The sequence below is a fragment of the Punica granatum genome, chromosome 6, assembly GCF_007655135.1.
Source record: "Punica granatum isolate Tunisia-2019 chromosome 6, ASM765513v2, whole genome shotgun sequence".
Classification (NCBI taxonomy): domain Eukaryota; kingdom Viridiplantae; phylum Streptophyta; class Magnoliopsida; order Myrtales; family Lythraceae; genus Punica; species Punica granatum.
Genome location: NC_045132.1, coordinates 22,249,685 through 22,273,417, shown reverse-complemented (window position 1 = coordinate 22,273,417; position 23,733 = coordinate 22,249,685). Strand labels below are relative to the sequence as shown.

General features: G+C 40.2%; 6 protein-coding genes across 8 annotated transcripts; 4 read left to right on the top strand and 2 right to left on the bottom strand.

Annotated features, from left to right (window-relative positions):
* Nucleotides 1-1,726: 1,726 nt before the first annotated feature.
* On the top strand, nt 1,727-4,076 carry LOC116212344 (WAT1-related protein At3g28050-like). The gene is made up of 6 exons (XM_031546899.1): nt 1,727-2,093; nt 2,228-2,341; nt 2,663-2,897; nt 3,009-3,167; nt 3,283-3,434; nt 3,552-4,076. The coding sequence occupies exons 1-6, from the start codon at nt 1,852-1,854 to the stop codon at nt 3,703-3,705; spliced, it is 1,056 nt and encodes a 351-aa protein (XP_031402759.1). The 5' UTR covers nt 1,727-1,851; the 3' UTR covers nt 3,706-4,076.
* Nucleotides 4,077-7,395: 3,319 nt separating this feature from the next.
* LOC116209883 (WAT1-related protein At1g70260) lies at nt 7,396-10,210 on the top strand. The gene is made up of 7 exons (XM_031543630.1): nt 7,396-7,869; nt 7,977-8,042; nt 8,660-8,776; nt 8,869-9,109; nt 9,211-9,369; nt 9,455-9,606; nt 9,737-10,210. Exons 1-7 carry the CDS (start codon nt 7,649-7,651, stop codon nt 9,885-9,887), a joined length of 1,107 nt encoding a protein of 368 aa, XP_031399490.1. The 5' UTR covers nt 7,396-7,648; the 3' UTR covers nt 9,888-10,210.
* Nucleotides 10,211-10,719: 509 nt separating this feature from the next.
* On the bottom strand, nt 10,720-11,538 carry LOC116209884 (MLP-like protein 423). Its single transcript, XM_031543631.1, has 2 exons — nt 11,284-11,538; nt 10,720-11,176 (listed from the first exon to the last, which is right to left on the bottom strand). Exons 1-2 carry the CDS (start codon nt 11,462-11,464, stop codon nt 10,899-10,901), a joined length of 459 nt encoding a protein of 152 aa, XP_031399491.1. The 5' UTR covers nt 11,465-11,538; the 3' UTR covers nt 10,720-10,898.
* Nucleotides 11,539-14,549: 3,011 nt separating this feature from the next.
* On the top strand, nt 14,550-17,032 carry LOC116211998 (probable serine/threonine-protein kinase PBL28). Its single transcript, XM_031546567.1, has 7 exons — nt 14,550-15,089; nt 15,179-15,366; nt 15,464-15,662; nt 15,753-15,916; nt 16,008-16,112; nt 16,218-16,340; nt 16,425-17,032. The coding sequence occupies exons 1-7, from the start codon at nt 15,020-15,022 to the stop codon at nt 16,659-16,661; spliced, it is 1,086 nt and encodes a 361-aa protein (XP_031402427.1). The 5' UTR covers nt 14,550-15,019; the 3' UTR covers nt 16,662-17,032.
* A 146-nt stretch (nt 17,033-17,178) lies between these two features.
* On the bottom strand, nt 17,179-18,766 carry LOC116211999. Its single transcript, XM_031546568.1, is given in 3 exon segments — nt 17,179-17,629; nt 17,995-18,494; nt 18,497-18,766. Coding segments are annotated over 3 exon segments (969 nt in total). The 5' UTR covers nt 18,677-18,766; the 3' UTR covers nt 17,179-17,340.
* A 1,651-nt stretch (nt 18,767-20,417) lies between these two features.
* Nucleotides 20,418-23,127, top strand: LOC116210928. 3 transcript variants are annotated; one of them, XM_031545087.1, is made up of 5 exons: nt 20,418-20,701; nt 20,910-21,069; nt 21,181-21,261; nt 21,980-22,049; nt 22,579-22,702. In XM_031545087.1, the coding sequence occupies exons 1-4, from the start codon at nt 20,575-20,577 to the stop codon at nt 22,044-22,046; spliced, it is 435 nt and encodes a 144-aa protein (XP_031400947.1). In that variant the 5' UTR covers nt 20,418-20,574; the 3' UTR covers nt 22,047-22,049; nt 22,579-22,702. The 3 variants fall into 3 exon arrangements, with proteins under 3 accessions (XP_031400947.1, XP_031400946.1, XP_031400945.1); XM_031545086.1 differs by lacking the exon at nt 22,579-22,702 and adding an exon at nt 22,420-22,572; XM_031545085.1 differs by lacking the exon at nt 21,980-22,049 and adding an exon at nt 22,794-23,127 and having other exon boundaries at nt 20,420-20,701.
* Nucleotides 23,128-23,733: the final 606 nt, after the last annotated feature.

Sequence of the window (23,733 nt, the reverse complement as noted above, 5' to 3'; positions counted from 1 at the left end):
ACCCGAAAAAAATTGACTATCTTTTACAATAAATGCTATCAAAAAATGCAACAAATTTACTGAATAAATAATTTAATAAAGAAATATTAAAATAGAAATAGAATATTTTATATTTGAAAATCATATATGTAAAATTGACTACCTTTCGTGTACCCAATAAAGTTGACTATCTTTTACAATAAATGCTATCAATAAATAGAATATTTTATATTTGAAAATAACTAGTTAATCATATGTATAAATTGTCACAAGGAGGCTAATTATATAAATTTACTAGAATATTAAAAAATAAAAATTATTATTTGAAAATAAGGATTTTGATTGCAATATTTCAGAAAATGTATAAAATAAAATTTATATATCTAAACGTGATGTCTTCAATATGTATTTTTATTATATTACTTAATATGTATTGAACAAAATACTTACTTACCGATACGCAGTATTAAAAAAATTAAAGCATGACTCTAATTTTACAAATGAAGTCCACATGAAAAGTAAAAAATTAATCAATGAAAGTAAGTATTTGATAATATATTATTTTTAAAAAATATTTGTAAAATCAAATTGGTTTCCTTGCACTTCATATTTGTAGTGAACCTGAATAATGCTAACGATTAAATAAATATGCAATACAATTAAGTAGAAAAATTAGCAGCAAACTAGCACAAAGTTGTAAATTAAAAAGTAAATTTATTTTTAAAAATTATGAATAATTATTTTGAAATAATCCGTGCAAATATAGGTCAGAATACACTTTTTTTTTTTTGCTGGATGTAGTAGTGAAGTATGCCACTCATCCCCTATTACAGATCATACGCTTCATCCATATATTTTTTTTTGGCCAATAAAATTTCATCCATAATTACTATGCATAGAGACAAATATCATAATGGGAATTACCTACTTAATGGAATTCGCAGTACACCCCAACAAACGTAGCATAATTAAACCACAAATCACGTCCAAATTCGGAGTTTCTCCTGATTTTCATCACGTGGTCCCTACTACGAAAAACGACATGCTGTTTCCTTCTCGTTTGCTCTAACTAAGGCTGACAATATTTCACATGACACGATAACATGACACGGAGTTAAACGGGTTTGGATTGGACATTTTTGATAATCGGTCTAAACGGGTCCAACCCGTTTAAACACGGTTAATAAACGTGTCTTATTGGGTTGAATTCGTGTAACCCGATTATACACGATTAAACCTGTTTATTTAGACATGTTTAATCGTGTTACTATAATTATGTAACCCGTTAATCCTTTTATGTATTTGAATTTATCAAAATATCCTTATGTAATCCTAACTTCCTAAATTTCTAATCTAATTTCCTTTCCTTTTTTTCACCAAATCCAACACATGTCGCGTTAACGTGTAAACATATCGTATTAACGTGTTCGGATAAACGAATTAATCAGATAAATATGTCGTGTTAATGTATCCGGATAACTGAGTTGATCGGATAAACAAGTTGTGTTAACATGTTCGGATAACGTTTATAATCGTGTCGTGCATACGTATACCTATTATGACACATTTCGATAAACAAATTTAAACGTATCTAAACGGATTGACACGGATATAAACGTGTCGTGTATAGGTTTCCAAAACCTGACCCGTTTAATAATCGTATCGTGTACCGGTTATAACTTCGATGGCACAAATTCGTTTAGACACTACACAAATTGCCACCGCATGAAATGGCGCCAGCAATTATTGCTGCTCCCCGAGTCAACGGAATCGCCATAGTCAAATGTTCTACTGTGCTCAGTGATTGCCCACCCGGTGGGCCTTCGATCTTGCGACTTCCGCCACTGCTGAGCTATCCACTGAGCGGCGGCGATGAAGGAGATAGCCGGACCGACGGTGGGGATGGTGATGGCGGAGTGCGCCCAGGTGGGGCTGATGATCGTTAGCAAAGCCGCCATGTCCAGGGGGATGAGCAACCCCATCTTCATCTTCTACTCCAACGCCTTCGCCGCCCTCATCCTCCTCCCCGCCTCCTTGCTCTACCACCGCCGGACCCAGCTCCCTCCCCTCTCCTTCTCCGTCGTCTCTCAGCTCTTCTTGCTCGGGCTTCTCGGGTGCGTTACCAAGTTCCCAAATTTGACAGAAATCTACTTACTGACTTTTGTATTTTTCCTTACTTTTGCTGATCATGAGACCATAGTTTTGTGGGCGTTTAACAACTTGTGTACCCTTCTTCATGTGTTGGCAGTTGCTTAGCGCAGATATTTGGGTATGCCGGGATTAATTACAGCTCCCCGACGCTTGGGACGGCCATGCTCAACCTCGTCCCGGGTTTTACTTTCGTCCTCGCCATCATTTTCAGGTTCTTAACATTGGATTAGTTGAATGAATCATTGGTCTATAGTTTGATTTCAAGTAAACTTTGGAAAATTGAATGTCAATTGAATGTTATAACAATGGCTTAATTTGATTGGAATTCAAGAAATGAGACTTGTTTAATGACACTTAAGATAGCTTTACAATCTCGGCTTGTCTTAGAATTTTGCAAAAAGAATAGCTTGTAGGAATTCCCTTTATCGATATTTGGTGGCGCTTGTATTTGCTAGCACCATATAGTAGTACATACAATTCTTAGTAATTTAGCTGCTTACAACTTTATATGGGTTTCTGTGTGTAATTTCAGAATGGAGAGACTTGATTGGAGAAGAGCGAGTGCCTTGGCTAAATCGGTTGGCACCTTTGTGTCAATTGCTGGTGCATTTGTAATCACTTTCTACAAAGGTCCTGCACTCATAGCAAGATCCCCATCTTTGAGTTTCAACAGTCATCTTCTCCTGTCAGTGCAGCCGAACTGGGTCCTTGGAGGTTTGCTTCTTGCAGCTGATTGTGTGATGGGTTCAGCGTGGCTCATTCTGCAGGTAAGTGGACACTTCTTTTTCTCCCTTTTTCGGGCTAAGTGAGACTTTCATCTCTAGTGGGAGAAAAGTTGCAATATTGAGCTAGATTCTGTCTTCTCATGATGTTTCCAGGTGGTAGTTCTGAAAAAGTACCCGGCAGAGCTGATTGTGGTGTTCTTTTACTGCTTCTTTGTAGCCATTCAATCTGCAATTATATCTTTGTGTGTGGAAGGAGTTTCAAGTGCCTGGAGCTTAAAAAGCAGGATCTGGTTAATTTCCGTTTTATATTCAGTAAGGCTATGCCTGCATCCACAAATTATTTATTTTGTAAATTGATGGTGAATCTTACCATATCCACATCTGTCTTTCTGTTTAGCTTCTTAATGATCTTCTTTTGTGGAGTCAGGGCATTTTCGGCTCTGCTTTTCAAGTTGGTGTCTGTACATGGTGCCTGCACAGAACAGGCCCCGTCTTTGTTTCAATGTTTAAGCCTGTGGGAATTGCCATTGCTGTTGTTGCCGGTGTAATATTCTTGGGAGATACATTTTATCTTGGAAGGTAGAAATGTTTACTGTAGTAATTCTGCTTTTGTTTTCTTATTTTTCATTTGTCCATCTTCCGTATGCTTTTCAGCTTCCAGCAATTTATGTAATTCCCCTATTTCTTCTTTTGCAGTTTGCTAGGATCATGCATAATTGTTATTGGCTTTTATTCTGTGGTGTGGGGAAAGGCCAATGAAGAGAAGGTTAGAATTGACAGCCAGGTTGGAGTTGTGCAGCCAAACAGCCGAAAGGTCCCCCTTCTTGAAACCATCTTTGAAGAGATTTAGGAACTCTCTACCAGAAAAGGTCGGTCTTTGCCCATAGAAATCTTTAGCTGCCATTCTATATATCTGCAGAAATTTGTAAAGATATTGATACAAGACAATAGTTATTAGTAAAGGATAAATGCAGCTGTAAGAAAAATAAAAATACGAACGTGAGAAATTCGGGGGAAGAGCTACTCTCCCAGCTTTTCCCGTCATAGTTGGCACCTGTAATCTGGCTGTATATATCACTTCAGCAATGTCCACTGTATCAAGCATATAGGCTATAGAAATGCAAGCACTTCCTTTTTTCTTTATGTATAGCTTCGACTATTCCTCAACCTTTTGTTCTTCTCTGCAACCCTGAGGAATAAAGTTTTCCCAATTTTAGCTAACTTGTCTTTGTACTATAACCGCAGAAACCTTCATGCTTCCAAATTGGGAGCAAAAAAATGAACTCCTTTCTTAATCTTTTGAGTCCTCTTATACATGAAGCTTATGCTGAGAATAAGTGGAGAATGATCTGTGTCAAAGCATAGTTTCGGGAATCAAATTATTGAAAAATGTTCTGGTACATCGTTTAGGATAGTTTAGTTGCTATCAGCTCTTCACATTTCCTCTTCACGCAAGGTTTAGACAGCAATGTGTGTGGAGCAAACTAACTTTTATAAGGTGGGCGACTTTTTCATCCCGAAGTAGTTAGCTATCCTTCTAAAAGTATTATTGAACCTTATCAACAGGGCAAACATGGCCTGAACAAGCTGCATGGTACATTTTATTATCAGCTGATTATTCATTTGAAAGATTTGAGCTGTCATCAAGTTTATCCCAATAAAATTGCCTCTTCAGGATAAGGATACTGATCCTAGAAGAAAATCAGCTTCCATGTTTAATAGCGAGTCAGGATCTCTTGCTTATGAGTAATAACAAGTCAATGCAGCACTTCTGAGCAAGAAAGAGGCAACTTTCTAATCCGTCTCGCGTGATTTTGAAAGTGTCAGTCTCCCGCCGCCCTCTGGTTTCTATAATATAGCCTAATACGTAATTGTAGTTGCTCTTCTTAATTGATAATTAATGTTCACCTTTTCCAAAGTTTTTGGTCAAGGAATTTAATATCAAATTCAAACTTGGTGTCGGTCGGATCAGATCGTTGTCTCTGGTGTGCTAAAGAACATCTTGATCTCCCATTGTTATCTATTACCATTTGCTCTTTTGACATTCACAGGTACGCATACTTTGAGTTAGGCATGATGCTCTCTGCTTAGACCGTCACCGCGGCCTAATCTACATTTTCATATGCTGAGTTCTTTCTTTTTTCTTATTTTAATTGGTGCAAATATGATTTAAGCTGAGATAAAGAGTATCAGTGAAGTATATACTGCATATAATGTCTGTACTCTGTAGTGGAGACCCCACCAATATGGGAGGCACGATGAGTACTGTCATGGATATGAATTCTTGGTTTTCTCTAGCTGTCTAGTCAAACACATATCCTTCTCTCATTTCCTATCCAAATCTTTATTATGAACATTAGCTTTGCCTCTTAATGCTTGCGAGAGGCTGACTACTCAATCTTGGCCTCTACCTGGCATAGTACTATGACAGACAATTGGAAAATACTGCTGCATCAGCTAAAACATCAGCCCTCTTATCCACTCCGCAGATTGAACATTTCTTTCCTGAAGAAGTCTTGTTTCGGAATATTCAAGATCAATAGAGAAAACTTATGGTCTTGTCCCTCTCTCTTTGGTATCTTTAAAGAAAGAAGAATATTGGATTGTGAATGGAAAAGGCAAGAACCAGACATAATCTTATTAAAGGATTCTTCTTCTGTTTGCACTTGATATGTCAAAGGTTTTGCCTTACTTATTTGCGTGACATACAGGTCTGGCCTTTCGAAAGTCTGTCTTTTCCTTCGGGTTTTGCTGCAAATCTTAACCAATGTTCCTCGGCCTGCATGTTTTGTAAGACTGTCAACTGAAACTCTAGCTGTGCCAGGAATCAGCATGACTCGTGATTGTAGTCTATATTTCGCACCAACGTAATCGAGTCCTGATCCAGGCACATCTACTAGTTATCCAGAATAGAAAAGAAATGCAAGTCAATGTTATCCTATAAGATGGGTTTGATCTCATAGTCAATAGTGTGTGACGCTAATAATTGCAGATATCCAAAAGGAAGTGGATGAGAGGTGATCGGATTTAAAATCATATTGCATGTGACATCGTTATTGGCATTCTCCTGCTATTTAGCTTGGAACAATGTGTAGTCACATGAAGGACCAAGAAATTCAATGTTGGATTCGAATTAGCGTAAATTGATCTATTCAATCCATGATCAAAGCCACCCTTTTTAGCAAATCTATTAGAACTTCAATTAATCTGGCAGAAATTAAAAGTACTCTTGGGAGGAAGAATTATGGTTTTATCAGGTTGTCCTGGGTTGAAGATCTGAAGATAGTACTACTTTGCCAATGAGCATAACTTCATAAGAAATGGTATTTGGGTCTTAAGCCTGAGCAAATCATTCCATCATACGTGTATAGATATATTTATCACCTGGTATCTGTAAACTCAGTGAGTTCCGACTAATTTAAATTCAAGTGAGATCGATTGACCAAAGAATAAAATCCTTTCATCGTGAATTTTCTCTACTTACAAGACTTGGACGTCAAATATATACACATAATACATTCTTAATTTTCTCAAGCATAAAAAGAAAAAAAAAATCTTGATTTGTTTTGTTTGCGATGACATGTCAATTTACCCTGTCTGAAAGAGATACGCAGGTTTCCTCTAAAACCCTAATATAAAGCAAGTGGGGGGTACCCAATTAGGGCAAAATCAATATATTACGACCAAAGATGGGGCCTTCTTCAATGTCATCCACAAGGTATCATGACCCACCAGGAAGTGTTTATATGCTTTTTAATTTCCCCTATAAATTTCTTTTATCTTGGCTGAGCTAATCATCTTGAATCTAATGTTTTCGCAAATTTAAGGCCAACGGAAAAGACAGTAGCAGTAGAGGGCATTGCACGTCTGTACATATATTACAAGTTTTCTCAATCATTTCTTATTGGTAACATAAGTGACAGTTATTACGATTCATGTAAGATGAAAGTTATGATGAGAGAGGGAAGACGCTCATAGATAAATATTGAGGTACTATAAGGGAAAGTTGAACCAGCATTCATCTTGTATATCGCCTATTTTTTTCGCGGCAATAAAATAGGTTCATGTATAATGAATTATAAAAATCGTAATAACTACAAAAAGGTATCGGTAATCTTGTCACGAGAATTGTACCTAAAATTTTTTTATTATCAGGTGAGGGCTCTCATCCGCTTTGTTAATTTATATCACGACTTGTGCCACTATAGTTCTGTCAAGTTTGGAAATGATTAAATGATTAAAGAAGAGATTGTTTAACAAATAGGGAGGAGACGTTTGCTCAAGTCTCTTATTATTATTTTTTCCTCTTCATGTGGACAGGGTGATCTCAGTATATTAGGTGCGACTAATTTTCAATCAGACATCGACTTTGGCCATGACGAGCTTTAAGTGAGTTTTGATCCTTGGTAAAGTCTGCCCACGTACTACTCAGTTTACCAACTGTATCACATTTCGTAATTGTGTGCTCGAAATCAAACTATTTGAATATATAAAGACATAGAGTGCCACGCAAGCAGTCACCCCTGAATAGTCTCATCTCCCGAGTCGCATCTTCTCCCATATTCAGTACCCTCACCACCTTGTGAAGGGTTACTCCGTGCTGTTCTATGTGCTATAGTCCACGTCTTCTTTCCCCATTTTGTAATATATAAGGCGAGGGCGTGTGGCTTCGCTCAGATCATAAGAGAGGGAGGGAGTTCTTTCTCTGCATATATTAGACAGTTTGAGATCGCATACTGGTCTGTCATTGACGGGCCGCCTTCGGGAGATTGGAGGTATACCATAAGGAGAGGATGAGAGAGTCGATGGAGATCGCAGTGAGGGCAAAGGTGCTGGAGGTTGTGCCTTTCGTGGTGATGGTGATCATGGAAGGCTGCACCATTGCGCTTACCATCTGGGCCAAGACCGTCATGAGCAACTACGGGATGAGCCCTTTCGTGTTCGTGGTCTACACTAACGCGCTCGCCTCCCTCATCCTCCTTCCTTATTCATTCCTCTTCCACAGCGACGCCAGGTCAGTTGGTCCCATCCTCATTCGTACTTACGACTATCCTACAAGTTTAAACTTATATACCAGCACGGCGTCATGTCTAACTGCAGTGTGCCATTCCTTCTTTGCAGGCCGGAGGAAGCGGTATGCATCACACCGGGACTAGCTGTGCGGTTCTTCTTCCTAGGATTAACAGGGTTTGTGTCTCCATTCCCAACTCTCTGCAATTCTATGGAGCAGATCGTTTCTCCACATAAGGCTGGGCCCCAGAGCCTAGGGTGACGACTGGAGCTCATGAAGAGCCAACTCTTCATTTTGATGGATCTTACTGGGGCCCCGGTACATCTACGCCAAAAAGGAAAACATGCGTCATTGTTTACACGGCCCCACCCGGTTTTTGCGAAACAGTGACTTATACATATGATCCTTAATGGTCCCTGGCACAATGAATCGACACGAGAATGTAATGGAATCACCCGTAGTTTTTGTAACTGCCTTTCGATTCCACTACCTGCAGATGGGATACAAGTCTTTAATTAGCAAGCTCTCGTTTCTTGCCGTAGTTTCAAGACTAGGACATATTGGCTTCCGAGGCCATGTTCGAAATGATAAAGTCCTTCCACAGCCCATCATTCGGGTGGCAGAGTACATCCCGACAAGTTGCATTGTGTCGACTTGTTTTGGACATGTCTATTGTCCTCCATCTATCGGGTCGTGAAAATATGACATACTTGACTAGGTTTACTCCATGGGCTCTGTTCCGCTCAGCCCCTATATATTTCGGATCTAAGTTATGCTGTTTCATGCTTTGTAGGATAACAATTACCCAGTATCTCGTATTCGTTGGACTAGACTACAGTTCCCCGATCCTCGTATGCGCCATGGGACACTTGGTACCAACCTTCTCTTTCCTCCTCGGCATAATTCTCAGGTCCTTACATTTCCTAATATTTTTGATCCCTCATGTCCTGAAACTGATGACCGTATCAGAATCAAGATTAATTTCTGGTTTTGCCACTCTAGGACTATAAAGCTAGACTTGAGAAATTCGAGCATTCAAGCCAAATTGGTCGGTACCTTCATAACAGTTGCGGGGGCAGTATTCGTCACTCTTTACAAGGGACCTGTTGTAAGAAAGTCCTCGGCTTTGTTACACCTCGAACAGCACCTCTTTGTCTTCGCATCATCGCCTGAGCACTGGGTAATCGGCGGGATTCTGCTAGCTGGTGCTTCTTTCTCTGTTTCCATTTGGAACATCATTCAGGTACTGCTCTGGTGATTTCTTAAGACAATCTTGATGTGCTCGCACTGTCTTTTTCCCCTAGAATTTATACTGATTTTCGACCTTTTTCCATATCTGAGCAGTTGGGAACGGTGAAGCAATATCCACATGTTATGAAAGTGGTGTCGTTTTACAGCTTGATCGGGACGGTCCAATGCACCATAATCTCATTAGCTATCGAAAGAGACCTGAGTGCATGGAGACTGAAGCTTGACATGGAGCTCCTCTTGATCATTTTAACAGTGAGAACGCAAAGATTTCGATCTTTTACCTCGTACCTTCTTACTGTACTTAAAAACCATTTGTTGAATCCTATTATTGTCGCAGGCGATCTTTGGAGGAGTAATTCGCAGCCGTGTCCAAATATGGTGTATGCAATTGAAGGGTCCTCTCTATGTTCCAATGTTCAAGCCATTCGGGATTGTTTATGCGAGCTTTTTCGGAATCAGCTTCTTTGGAAATAGCATTTACTACGGAAGGTAAGAAAGATCCATTCATTAATTCGTTAAAGCTATAATTCGAGTTTGCTAAGTTTTCTTATTACTTTCAAGCATCTTGCTCTGCCCTTGCCTCGTGCACAAATGATATGGAATACAAACTGTTTTGCAGTATTTCGGGAGCGATCATAATGGGAATCGGATACTATGCTCACATGTTGGGGCAAATAAGAGACGACGAGATGCGACAAGATCGGGAAGACAAGAACAGGGATACATCGGAGGACAAAGTTCCTCTCCTGCAAGATGACTCGCAGGTCTAGCATGGTATGTTTATGAACAAGCTCGATGGAGAAAAAGCATAGTAGCTCTGGAAAGCAAGTGGTTCGATTTCTCTATCACGACAAGATAGCTTGAGCTTTAGATTATCGAATATAGATGCCCTTTCTTGGAGACAGGGGATGGGCGAAAGAAGATATTCAAGTATCTTCCAAGATTGTTATATTTTTCTGTACATAAGATTGCTAGAATTCTGCCTAAATGCATATGCTTTTATACATCGTGCGAGAGAGAGGGCATGTCTTGAACCGAGATTTAATGGAAGGTTCATGAATTTGCTTTTGCCTTCTCATTCACAATATGTAAATTCGACTTGTGTTACCGGTAAGTGCAATAGAAGTCCCATGATAGAGCAACACTATCCAGCGTTTATTTAACCGACAACGCATAAAGCAAGTTCAATGAAGGAGGCTGCTAAGTCCTGAAAGATTACCGAAAAACTTGCTGAATCGTGAAGACTATTACGCGTTATTTACGGCATCCTGATGGCATAGATGAATCACCTAAGGCTTATTTTTCCCTTCAGTACAGAAAGATTCCCTTTTCGGTAGATAGAAGATTCCTTTTATATATGCTAATATTCAGTCATGTAATCTCCGATACTCAGTCCCGTGCTAAGAATTGATCCCGACTTCTCACCTTTTGATGATGTTACTTAAGTTTGGGCTGAACTGTCCTCATCGGGAAAGAAATTGGACATCAACTGCTTATAGACGGTCCCCATCGAGCAATTTAGTCTGTCGCTTTTATGCAAATGATGAAGCCCGAATCCTAATTTTTCCAGCCGAATATAAACCCATGGATAGAACAGAGACGTACCAATAACAGAGCAAAATATATCAGATTAGATTCATCATAAACCCGACATCATCATAAACCAGTGCAGACTCGTAAACCTATACAGCTAACGATTCTACACATTATTTTTCCTCAATACCTTAAGGCAACAGCTGCAACACCATAGTGATCGAGGAGGGCTTTGATCAGAGGCCTCCCTAGTGCTGTTCTTTGCGGATAAATTCATCGAGCTCAACAAAGTTCTTGATGGCAAAGTCTTTGATGACGTGGGGGTCGGGGACCTCCGGGCTCGTTTTCTCGAAGACACAGTTCCACTTCACCAAGCTCCCTTCTTCCTTTGGGACCACCTTGATCGTGCCCTTGAAGTTCTTGTAATACTTGAGCAGGTCTCCATCGATCACACTATACATCACAAACTTGTTTGCCTCGTCCACCTCTTCGATCTTCTCCTTCGATACTTTGACCAGCGGAGAACCTGTTATTTAGAATCCATTAGCACAGTATAATGGTCACTTCTCTCCCTTGGGCTATAAAAGCTAACGCAAAATGGGAAAACCAAAATGTACCATCGTATAGCCGTACCTTCACCGTAGTGGAAGATCCGAACCGAGCCAGGGGACTTCCCGTCTCCCTCGAGCACATTTATGCTCTTGTACTGGTCGGGGAAGATCTTCGGGAACAGAGTGGTGGACTCCCTCAAGTCGACCCAGAATTTGTCTGCAGGAGACTTCACCTCAACTTCGGCATCGAGCGTTAGGGCCATTATTTCCGGAACAAAAACGAAATACTTAGGAGGATGTTCTAGGATTGCCTTGGATGGAGAAAGCTCACTTGATGGAGATAAGTTTATATAGAAGCTCTGCTTAGATCAGAGTCTTGGTTTCTTGGTGCGGGACTTAAATTCATCACCACCCCCACTTCACCGGCCATTCATTCAAGAACTTTAATGCCGGCAAGGCTGCACCGCTCTTGCCTGCCATCGCTTAAATGTGCGTGTTCTTCCTTCCAAATGACCAAGGCGTCAAGATAACAGAGCTCCCGACTGATCCTTGAGTTGGGATGGACATGGACAGTTAGGATGGGCAACGTCAGAGTTAGATTAGATTTTAAAAATGAAGGGTCCCAGAAGCAATTGCTATGTGCTGATGAATTTCCAGCACAGACATATGCAAGGCTAAGTACTGTCAGCGCTCATTCAGTTGGGGCAATTACAGTTGGTGTCGGTTGAGTCAGAAGCAATTAAATTTTATAGTTTGGAGGGTAAAATCATATGGAAGACGCTTAGGAAAGAATCGAAAAATTATCAGAACGACATAATCCCTTAATAATATGTGAAATTATCCCAAGATTGAGATGTCGTTGGGATGAGAATTTCTGTCTTTATTAATATTGTGATTGGTATTGTTTCGCTAACAAATTGGTCGGAACACAACGTCGATGGTCGAGGTAGGGCTCGAGTACCTTGACCGATCATGTAAGGCATGAGCAAGTACATTTTGAGGTGACCCTCTACCGATAAAGACAGCATACATTACATTAAAATCATTACGGGACCCTCCAACGATACCAATTACCAATCAATCACCGGCCCTCACCAGGAAAGATGAACAATTTTTAGTTTTCCATTTTTTGGTTTAAAAAGTGTAATAATAATAACAATTATTTTTAATTATTAATTTTCTTCTTTTTTTTTTGTACAATTGCTTTCTTATTTTTATACACTCTCGATGTTAATATTCACAGAAAATCTGTTAGAAATGTGGGAATTGTGATTTTTTTTTTTGGATATTTAGTAATTGTAACTAATTAAGTAAATGTGGATGTTGTTTTTAATGGAAAGAGAGTGGTTGAATTTTTAGGATTTTTCTTTTTTTGTTCCATAAAAATAGGAGAACAAATGGGTGTCAGGTAACCATAGAAAATATAAAGCGGTTACAACATGAGGTCTCGCTTAAATAATAGTATAAAATAAGATAAGATAAGATAAGATGATGATGATGATGATGATAGTTACTTCTCTTTCTTTTATTGTCCAAAGCGCTCTTGAAAAAGGAAATAATTAAGTAAATGGATGCCGATCAGTCCTCGTAACTTATTAATTAATATCCCCCATCTCGATTCCTATTCGTTCTGTATGCTTATCAAGCATTTTATTTGTACTTATTTATGGTATATGTTTTTTTTTCTTTTTCCTTTTTTGTTAGAATCGAATATACATATTGAGTTGAAAATTCCGAAAATTTGAAAAGCATCCTCCGAGTTGTGGGCTATGGCTTGGGAGGCCCCAACATGTATGGAGCGGACGAGACAGAGGCCCAATAAACTGAGCCCGCCCCAACCAAATCTTCTATGGGTTGGGGCCCAGGCCCATTTCTCTTCCCCATTTTTCACGTGCATAATTGGTTTTCCCCAGGCAGAGATGAGCTAATAAATTTGAGTTTTGATAGAAAATGTTCGTGTTTGCTCATTCCATTCAATGGTTATCTTCATGCCTCAATGTGCACATTGTAGTTTGGTAATTTATATATGTCTAAATGACATTTGGCATTTAGTATCATCTTATTTTTGGAATTTCAATGAGTAGTTTTCGCAATTATAAGAAGCCATACATTACATTTTTTCTTTCAGTCAAAACTAATATCATTTGTGAGAGTAAAAAGAATTCAAACTTTTCTAGCATAAGTGTAATTTTTTTTGTGGGCCGAATAAAATATACTAATATATATTTTTGGAGAGGATATCGAGCTAAATCACACTGTCCATAAAATATTTTTTTTGGTAATGATTTTGGTTCATTCACCAACTTTTGCCACTAGAGATTAATCAAGAGGATCATTTCTTGCTTGAACCAAAGCCCTAATTGCACCAAAAAGAAACAAATGTAGAAGTTGTTTTCATGGTAGCACTAGGGAAGTTGGACACATTTAAATGGTACTCGTGAATGATTTTGTGGATGCGATGCATTCTGACCGCTCTTCTAGAGTACCCTCTAATTATTTATATCGAGAATCTCGCCTATAGAATAAGGGCACCGTGGATTGCTCGACATCATCATGTTTGGTGTACTCTAATTTGATTCGGTATGGATTTTCTAAGTCATATAAAATATACAGGCCGTGATAGTTCAAAGAAATAAACGTATACATAACATTTTCAACATTACCTCATATCAAATGGAATTTCTTAATATTCAACTTCTGATACGTGTTTATTGGAAAAATCCAGTGAGTGAAGTAACGATTTAGATCTCTCACTCTATTGAACTTCTTGACTAATGGGTTGTATAGTACCGTATTAGAGGAGAAAAATCACCAACAAAATAATGAAAACCCAAGAAACCTAGTAAAGAAGAAGAAATGCCAAAGAAAGGAAAAACCGCGTTAAGAAATTGTCCACAAAGCTCTTGTTGATGGGTTGCCATCTAAGACCACTTGCCTAAGCATGTTATTAGTCCAAGTAGGTGCCACGTTAAATGAGACTCTTGTTGACCCTCCAATCCCTCTTCCCATCCTCCAAACAATACCAACATTACTTCATCTATTTACTTATTAATTATTTATTCATGCATATATAAGTACATAAATAATTAAGATCGTGTTGTCTATTTTTCACCTGAAACTAATTATTTATGGCTGGTGAATAAAATTCTTATAATTATTAATGTACATGGCAAGAAAAATACGTAAACTCTCTCCCATGATTGAAGCAAGCCGATCTTGAAAATGCCCCCTCAACGGCTAACCCCATTTTTTCTTTGTCTTTTCGGTTTGTCCATCTCTGAAAGCAAAACCAAATCAAACAAAAATTGGAGGGAGAGTTCTCATCTCTCCCGATGCCATTTCCTCAAAAACCCATAAAAGTAAGCCAAGCACTCCTCCAACTCCATGGAAAGCGACCAAGCATTGCCCCCTTTTTTCCTTTTTTTTTAACAATTTAAAACCATTTTTCCTATTACTATCGCCATTTTCCTTTTTCTTGAAGTACATTCTCTCTGCGATTTACAGGGTAGTTGGGTTGATGGTATATTTGTGATATTTCTCCTACAAATATAAACTTCACCTGCTGTATTTTGCAGCAAAAACCCGTCTTTGATTTTCTTTGGGTTTTCGGGTTTTTCGGCTTTCGCTCCCTCATTTTCTCTTGAGCTTATCATGATGTTACTCTCTTCCTCCGGTGATCCGTGCCATCAGGGGTCTGCCTTTCATAGGATTATAATGGCACAGCTTTTCTTCTAAACCGACTCGTTGTTTTTGCGCGTATTATGAGCTTTTGATTCGATTCTCAGAGAGAGAAGTCAATATTTGCGAAAGGGGTAAACATGCCATTCGGGTTGGTGTCCGCCTGGAACAAGCGCAGGAGAAGCAAGTCCCTCGAGCACGCGGACCCCTGTATTCTCTGTTCTTCTTCTTCTTCGAAACTTGTTCTTATGTAACTTCTTTGAGATGTCTGATTGAATATTTGGGTGTTAAATCTTCAGGGACTTACAAATCTGTTGAGTTCTGGCAACTTGAAGAAAAAGCTTCGCAGCCTGCCAAGAAACGCAATGCGTCGTCGGTTTTCACGCTCAAGGAGATGGAAGAGGCCACCTGTTCTTTCAGCGACGGGAATATGATCGGGATGGGAGGGTTTGGACGTGTCTACAGGGGAATTCTCAGGTCAGGAGAGGTATGTCATGTTCCGAGTCAACGCGAGCAAATGTTATTTCTGTGGCTGCTTATCATGAGTTTCTGATATATATAGCTCTAATTCTGGGAACCTGAAGGTTGTAGCCATCAAGAAGATGCAGCTACCCCCTTTTAAAGAGGCAGATGGAGAACGTGAGTTTCGTGTGGAAGTCGATATCCTGAGCAGACTTGATCACCAAAACCTCGTTTCATTGATAGGCTACTGTGCAGATGGCAAGAACCGATTTTTAGTCTACGAGTTCATGCACAATGGGAACCTGCAAGATCACTTAACTGGTAAGAACATCAAATGAGAATATTTTTCCTAGTTTGTTTCATTTTCTTGAGAATGCTTTGCTAGCTAAGCCATCGAGCTGCTAATTCTAGGCATTGGGAAAGCAAAGATGGATTGGCCGATAAGGCTAAAAGTGGCGCTCGGTGCTGCTCGGGGACTCGAGTATCTCCATTCAGGTTCCGCCGTCGGGGTTCCGATTGTACATAGAGACTTCAAGTCCACTAACATTCTTCTCACCGCCAAGTTCGAAGCGAAAGTCAGTTTACTATTAAAAGTAAAACTCAACGAAAAGTAATGTAGTATAGATACAATTCAAATATAAGTAATTGCTGCAATTTGGTATCTAGATATCAGATTTCGGGCTTGCCAAGCTGATGCCAGAAGGCAAGGAGACCTGCGAGACTGCAAGAATGCTTGGCACTTTCGGCTATTTTGATCCCGAGTATACATCGGTACATATATGCACATCTTTTTGCAGTTTTAGATCCGTCCGGCCAGTTTTTCTGAACCACGCAGACCAAGTAGCCTAATGAGCTGGTTTGGTTTGTTGATGACAGACAGGAAAGCTTACTTTGCAGAGCGATGTCTATGCATTCGGGGTGGTGCTTCTGGAGCTCTTGACTGGCCGGAGAGCCGTGGACTTAAACCAGGGACCGAACGATCAGAACCTAGTAATACAGGTACAAAGATCCTAGTTTGAGATTTCTAGTTCAGTTTCTGGAGAGTACGAAGACTTCCAAACAGAGCATGACTTCAAATTTCAGGTGAGGCATATACTGAACAATCGGAAGAAATTGCGTAAGGTGATTGATCCGAACCTGAGCCACAGCTCATACTCGCTTGACTCAGTTATGATGTTTGCAAACTTAGCATCCCGATGTGTTCGCCTAGACAGTGGCGAGAGACCATCCATGGGCGACTGCGTGAAGGAGCTTCAGTTGATCTACTTTTTGAACTCGAAAGGCCTTGGAATGGCTCAGCCCTCGTTCAGAATGGTATAGAAACCAAAGTCTTTTACAAGCAGTGATTTTTGTGATCTCATAATCTATTTATGAGGATTGCTTGATTGCTGAGAGCTTACACCTCGCGACAATGTGTGTTTGTACCGCAAACAAATAGTGGACAGGGCCAAGTAGAAGGATATTCACCAAAAACAAAAAAAAAGAGCCAAATAGAAGGATGTTTTGCTCATGTACATAATCAGATACCAGAAAAGCCAATAATGAGTTGAAAATAGAATAGAGAGGATACTTTCATGTTTGGTTTTCTTCTAGAGTCACCGATATCTAATCGGAAAGCTAGTGTTCAGGTTCATATACATCATATACATGTAAAGCCCAATTAAGCGAAATGTGCGATTCTTGAGGCTTTATGTTTGCAGCTTGTGGTTTGAATGGAAAAGCAGTGTCCATTAAGAACAGACTATAATCTTCTATATTTCGAAAAAATTTCATTAACCCGCTCAATTCAAGATGTGCAATGGATTCCATTTCAGCAGAAGGATCGCAAGAAAGGATATATGGAAGCTATAGGAAACCATGTAATATACAATTTGGAAACTGTACAAAGATACTCGATTCACATGAAAAGGGAGACAGAGCAAAAATGGGAGACATGAGCTCCATTGGCTAAGAAGGGGAGGCATGAAGTCAACAACAAAAGGAAGCTCACCTAGTCGAATCATGATTCCTCAACATCGGGAACTTGTTCATTGTTCGAGCCAGAGCTATCCAACTCCAGAGAGCTCTCAATTACAGGAGGAAGCTCCTTGCACATCAAGTGTTTGCGTCTCTGAAACATCAGCAGGACGAGGAATCCATCGGTCTTGATGACCTGGTAACCTGCTTTCATATACAGGTTGAAGGGTCCCAGGTCGATCATTCTGCAGTGCAAGTAGACCTCTCTCTCAGAACTCATCCGTGAAATCAGTTCCTCGCTGGCCTTCAAAAGGTGCCAGCCAATGCGCTTCCTGAAAGTTCAACCAAAATATACACTTGAGAGACGTGAAATTTTACCCACAATGACACATCAAAACCACAAATTACAGATTTCCCATTTGCCTATGTATGTAACTATCACCACAGAGCAACTAAATCACCAACAAACACATGGAAACACGATATTGATCCATCCGAACAGAAAAGCCCTGAACTCACAATGAGACATCAAAAATCACAAATTTCAGATTGCCCATTTGCCTATGGATACACAAACATTTATCACCGTAGACCAACTAAGTCACGAACAACACATGCCAATACAATATTGATCCATCGGACTCGAAAAGCTCCGACTTTTCTGCATTTTGAGAGAGCAAATGAACATAGAGATTACCTTCTGAGCTGCTCTTTCACAGTCATGTTGCAGATGTACGGCGAGTTCTTGGGGGGAGTAGGCGAAGGAGGAGAAGCATTGGAACCCCTTTTATCGAAGCAAACCTCCACAGTCCCCGCCAGCTCTTCTCCTTCTTCTTCGTCCTCATCTGTTCTTTCTCTGTAAAACCCTATCAGAGTCACAGCATGGGGCATCACGCTTCTCCTCTCAATCAAGTACTTCTTCACCAGAAACCGCAGCAGAGGCACGTACCCAGGGGGCAGCAGCATCGAGTCCGCGAAGGACTCGGCCAGCAGCTTCACCGTCTCGTCCATTTCCTCCGCCCTCATGACCCTAACCGTCAGGTGCCCGGATTTCAGCTCCTGGAAGTAGGAGTAGCTCTCCAAGAACTTGAGCTTCTCGAACTCGTCGTTGGTCAGGAACTTGAGGGGCCGGAAAGGGTCGTCTAGGAACGGGACAGAGGTGTCGGCGGTTGCAGTGGAGGGCGGAGGTGGGGAGGGGAGGGGGAGTGGGAGAAAGAGGGCCTGAAGTGTGAGCGGGTGGCGACATTAGGGAGAGTGGAGAACTGGGTGTGGAGGTAAGGGGGCGGGGGAGTGAAGGGGTGGGCTCTGAGGTGGAGATGCAGGTGGGGAGGCGAATTGGAAGAGAAGGAGAGGGAGAGAGCTGTAGCAGCTGCCGACATTGATGGAGCTCGAGCTCGCTCAGCTCTTCGGGTCCGTAGCAAAATCGATTGACAGGTTGACTGACATGGGAAGGATAATGAGCTGACTCCGCATTACCCAATTGGAATGCAGTATATAAGAGTCCGTTTGGATCTAGGGTAGAGTTGAGTTGAGTTTTAATTTTAATTGGTTTGTAATGATTATATTGTTAAATTATGAGAAAAATATAAAAAAATAATAAATAGTTAAGAGAAAATAATAATTAAGTAATGATTGTATTATTAAATTGTGAAAAAATAATAAATAGTTGAGATAATTTAATATTAAAAATTAAATTAAATCGTTAAAAAAAATTAAAAATGAAAAAAAAATAATTGTGTTGTTGAATTGAAGATAAGTGGAGTTGAGTTGAGTTAAAAAAATTTAAAAAAACAAACACATCCTAAAGTGTCCAATTCGTCTACGGTTCTTTTTTGTACGATAATGGTGTCTTGGATGAATCCGGTTCAGCTGTGTGGAGCTCCTCCAACGGTCTAGCAACAGACCATGGAGAGCCTTGAGACATATCGTTTGTGCAGGTGAATTCATGATACGTGGAGCCACTTATATGATCCGGTGTTAGGTGACACTGGGATCATGACTGTCCACTCCTCGTAGGGCTCACAGATAGACGGCTGTGATGACCATGGGTCACCTGATCACGTTAGAAAAATCCCATGACACGATGTCCACGAGAGGGTGAAAGCTAAAAAAGAGAACTTGCTCAAGAACTGGGAGTTGAGAAGTTTCTTCATAAGCCTAAGGTTAGGTTTTCTTCTGTTGTTTTTGTCTGTTCTTTGTATGGTCTTGTACTTGGGGCTTCCGTGCTCTCCTTACTTTGGGCCAAAAATTTTCAATAATCGAGTATGGGCAAAAGGGTGGATCCGCTGCTCTCTTTATCTCTCTGACCCAATCAAGTACAATTACTTGAATTATATTAGTTAAATGCATGATATTCGGTCCCATTGCAGAGTTCAAAGGGCAGCGTAAGCTTATTCAAGATCTAACAGGTTTGTAGTGGGGCGGAGCCGGTTAATCGGCAGAGTGGGCAATTGTCCCCTCTGAAATTTGAATTTTTTTAAAATTTTGCTCCAAAACTATGTAAAATTAATATTTTATTCCCCTAAAAACTATTTATATAATATTTATATCGAGTAACATTTTTGCCTTTGAATGAAAATCCTGACTTCACTCCTGTTTGTAGTCACTTCATCCTTTTTCCTCAAGGTAAATGTACTTACAATTTTATTCTCTGAATGCTATTATATAGTTGCAGCCAATGGGTTGCAAAGAATCTTGGGACCGATATATCAAAGATCAATTAGTCAATCTCGAGTGGTTGCGTATAGCATCACCGTCAAGGTAATAAGTCAAAGCTTACCGATCATGCATGACATGAAAAGCATAGCACTAATCGCAATCAAAATCGCATCTTGCCGATAATTTAGATAAAAAAAATGTAGATTCAAATTTTATTTCATTGTATTAGGTTTATGAACTTTTCTTGTAAAAAAGAAAAAGAAAAAACGTAGATCCAAATTCCATTGGATCATCAGTATCTCAATATGTTCCAATAAAAAAAATCCAACCCATGACTTATGGGCTGGGCCAATTTCATACAGAACTGGCCGGACCACGCAATCATATATTAACGGGCCGGGCCTCAGCCCAAGTGCCTCTTGTCCCGACCAAGCAGGTTACTCTACGTGCCGTGCCCGAGCAGCTCGATGGACGAGTCAGTGCTGTGCTGTCGGCTTGACGTCGGAGCGGCAGCGGAAGCTGAAAGCAGAAGCAAAGAAGTCTGACAGAGCAGAGCGGAGAAGAGGGGAAGAGTTGAATTGAAGGACGACCCTACTCGCGTCTCCTCTCGCTCTGTGTAATGGAAGGCAGCAGCTACACGGACGAGTCGGCGGTGGGCTGCTTCCTCTCCGTCAAGACCACCCTCGGCGACGAGTTCGAGGGCCAGGTCGTCACCTACGATCGGCCCTCCAACATCCTCGTACTTCATATCCTCCTCTGCTTTCGTCCGCTTGCTCTTAATTCCAGCTGTCAAGTCCTAGACTTTACTGTTTCCTTGGGCGTTGCAGTAGTTTCTTCCTAATTTTTGGATTATGGTTTGTTGGGATGTTGTTTGTGGGGTGTTTGTTTGCATTGCTGCAATTCCTGTTTACTGAATGAGGGATTGAATGAGTTTCCTTGACGATGAGGCGGCACAAGAGGGTGCGAAGCAGGGTCCTCGTCGGAACATAAGGCTGCTCAAGGCCAATTACATTAAGGAATTCAGTTTCTTGGGTCACGGTGATGACCCCCTTGATCTCAAGAAATGCTACATTGATCTGCACAGCTTGCAAGCTAGAGAAGAGCTCGCCTTGAGGTCTTGTCGGATTTCTGTGGACTCAAAATTCTTTTAATTTATGCTTGAAATCCTTTGAATTTTGATTGAATGGTTTGGCTATTCCGCGTTTCTACCTTTGTGGCTTCTCAGGCAGGCAGAAGCTGAGGCTGAGAGGATAGGTGTTGGGGTCACTAGCGAAGCGCAGATGATTTTCGATGCTTTGTCTAAGACGTAAGTTCTCCTGGAGAATCCATCCTTTTTTAGATGTGAACACTACATTTTGTGTGGCATTCCTCTATTTGATAGAGTCTATGCTCTGCATTATGCATTCGAGCTATACTTTTTATTGTTACATTTCAGTACAAGTCCCAATTTGCAGTTTGTCCATTTTATAGAAGAAAGAAACATTCAAGGACTTGTATTATAGTGGCCTGGCCATGATCCTATTAATTAGTTGAGATCACTCGATTGTTAGAACATAAGAAAACCTCTTTTTCAGTATCTTTTATGCCTTAACGCATTGATCATTCTAGTGGCAAAATTTAAGGAGGTATATGTCTGAAAGATGTTTATTAGATGCTTCGGGCAATTGTATCCTAACTGTACTAGAACTTAAGGCTGACGTGTTGAGGTTCCTCACATTGTGGGGGCTAACATGTTGAAGTTGAAGGCTTTGAGCTCTAGGGACATATATTTAGTCCTGAAAATCAAATTGTGGAGAAAGCATGTAAAACAATACCGTGACATGATGAACTGAAAGCTGTCGATTTATATCAGCATTCCTCCATACACCTGATGACAGATGTGTTGTTCTTTCCACTTGTTCTATCATGTATGGTCTTCTTGGGGTGAATGATCGAATTACTGTGATAGTCATAGTAGTTTGGCTGATTTGAATTCGAGTGCATTCTTGTAGTTATGGACCTGTAACTAGATTTTATTGGCTCAGATGTGATCTGGGAATACATTGCAAACAGTACTCTAGAATCACAAATGCTGCAGCTATTCATCACTAACACGTAAAATCTTAACTTCTACTTTAATTATATCTGTTGACCATGTGTACTGAGTTGCAAATTTGTCTTAACTTCTACTTTAATTATATCTGTTGACCATGTGTACTGAGTTGCAAATTTGTCGAAGTCTTGAAGCTGCACCTTGGAATTATTCTTGCAGTCAAAGTAATCTTTGTGTTAGTTATGAACCTATTGTGCAAAGATTAATATGTCTCAGGTATGATTTGGGGTAACAAATAGGAAATATGTGAAGGTGCCCAGGAGTTTTAATATTTCCAGATTCTCCTTTATCTTCTTCCTAATTTGTAACTATTTAGCTGTGTTAGTTAAGAAAGTATTTGAGGTATCTTATGTAATTAATGCTCAACTGCAGGAGGAATATCTAATTTCCTTCCACACAAAATGCATTTTTCAAGATAATCTTCCTACCGTCGGGTTATGTTTGCTGTTCAGATTAAACTCGATCTTTGGATTACTTTTCCTTTTTTTGCTTGTCAATGATCGGATTACACGGATTCACTTGTGCAATCAGGCTTCCAGTTCGTTGGGACAAAACTGTCATAGTGGTCATGAATGAGGTTCGTGTGAGCAGTCCATATGTCTCTGATTCCGTTTATGGGGGCACTCCTGCTGCCAATGACCGAGTGAAGAAAGTAGTAAGATCCTTGAAGTTCAGCAAGAGATTCTTTTCTCCTTCCCTCCTTTCTTGTGTACGTAAAGTGATCGAAAATTCTGTTTCTTTTTCAGCTCGAGTTTGAAAGAAAGAGATTGCAATCCCGACCTGGCCAGTCATGATTCACGGTCCACCATCTCGACAGCTGGCAATTGTAACATGAGATGTTTGCTTCCTTGTATGCTGCTATCACTTAATATCGACCTCGTGTTATGAAATGCCGTTTGTTTGTCGAAAACTCGGGGGTTCTGCTGCAGTATTGAGGAATTTACTTTCCGATAATTTAATTGTGGCAGGCATGTCATTTTGTGAGCGTTTTGTGGAATTGGTGCTGATGATGAGAACACGATGTACCATTTGGTTTTCACTCATAACTTTACATGCCCTCTGCTGTGTGTTACTGCAAAATGACTTGTTTCTTCTATCTCTACTATTATGTTCGCATCATTGTGACTGTGATGTGCCAATTCATGCTTAGAAACAAAATATATAGAAAGATATGTCTGGCTTCCGAAGAAATAGACAGGGAATGATAAGAAGTTGTAGGCTATGGCAATAGGATTGTTCTGGAATAGAACTGTTTCGGATTCTTGGCCGAATCCAAGCATCTTAGCCCCTTTAATACGAACTGTGTTTGAAGATAATGACGGAGCGGAATATAAGCCGGAGGGGAGATGCTATGTTTTGATGGTGACTGCAATGACTAAGAAGCTTGAGGTCTTGTGAAGATAAATCACCCGGTCTCGACATGAATATATGCTCCTCAAAAAGTGCAAAACTGGAGCTTATGCGATATCCATTTCAGCTCCCAAGTGGAGTTTCCGATTAGCATCTTATTCTCCACGACGTGCAGCCCCTCAATGAAACTTCCCAATTCCTCGGCTCACCTTATATTAACTATCTATGCGAATTTGCCCACATTCTCGAGGCTCTCCCTAAGCAGCCGAGCTCCACCAACGGCATTCTTAAGGAGCGGCGACCCAGTTGGAGCTTATACAATCTCCCTACCAAAAT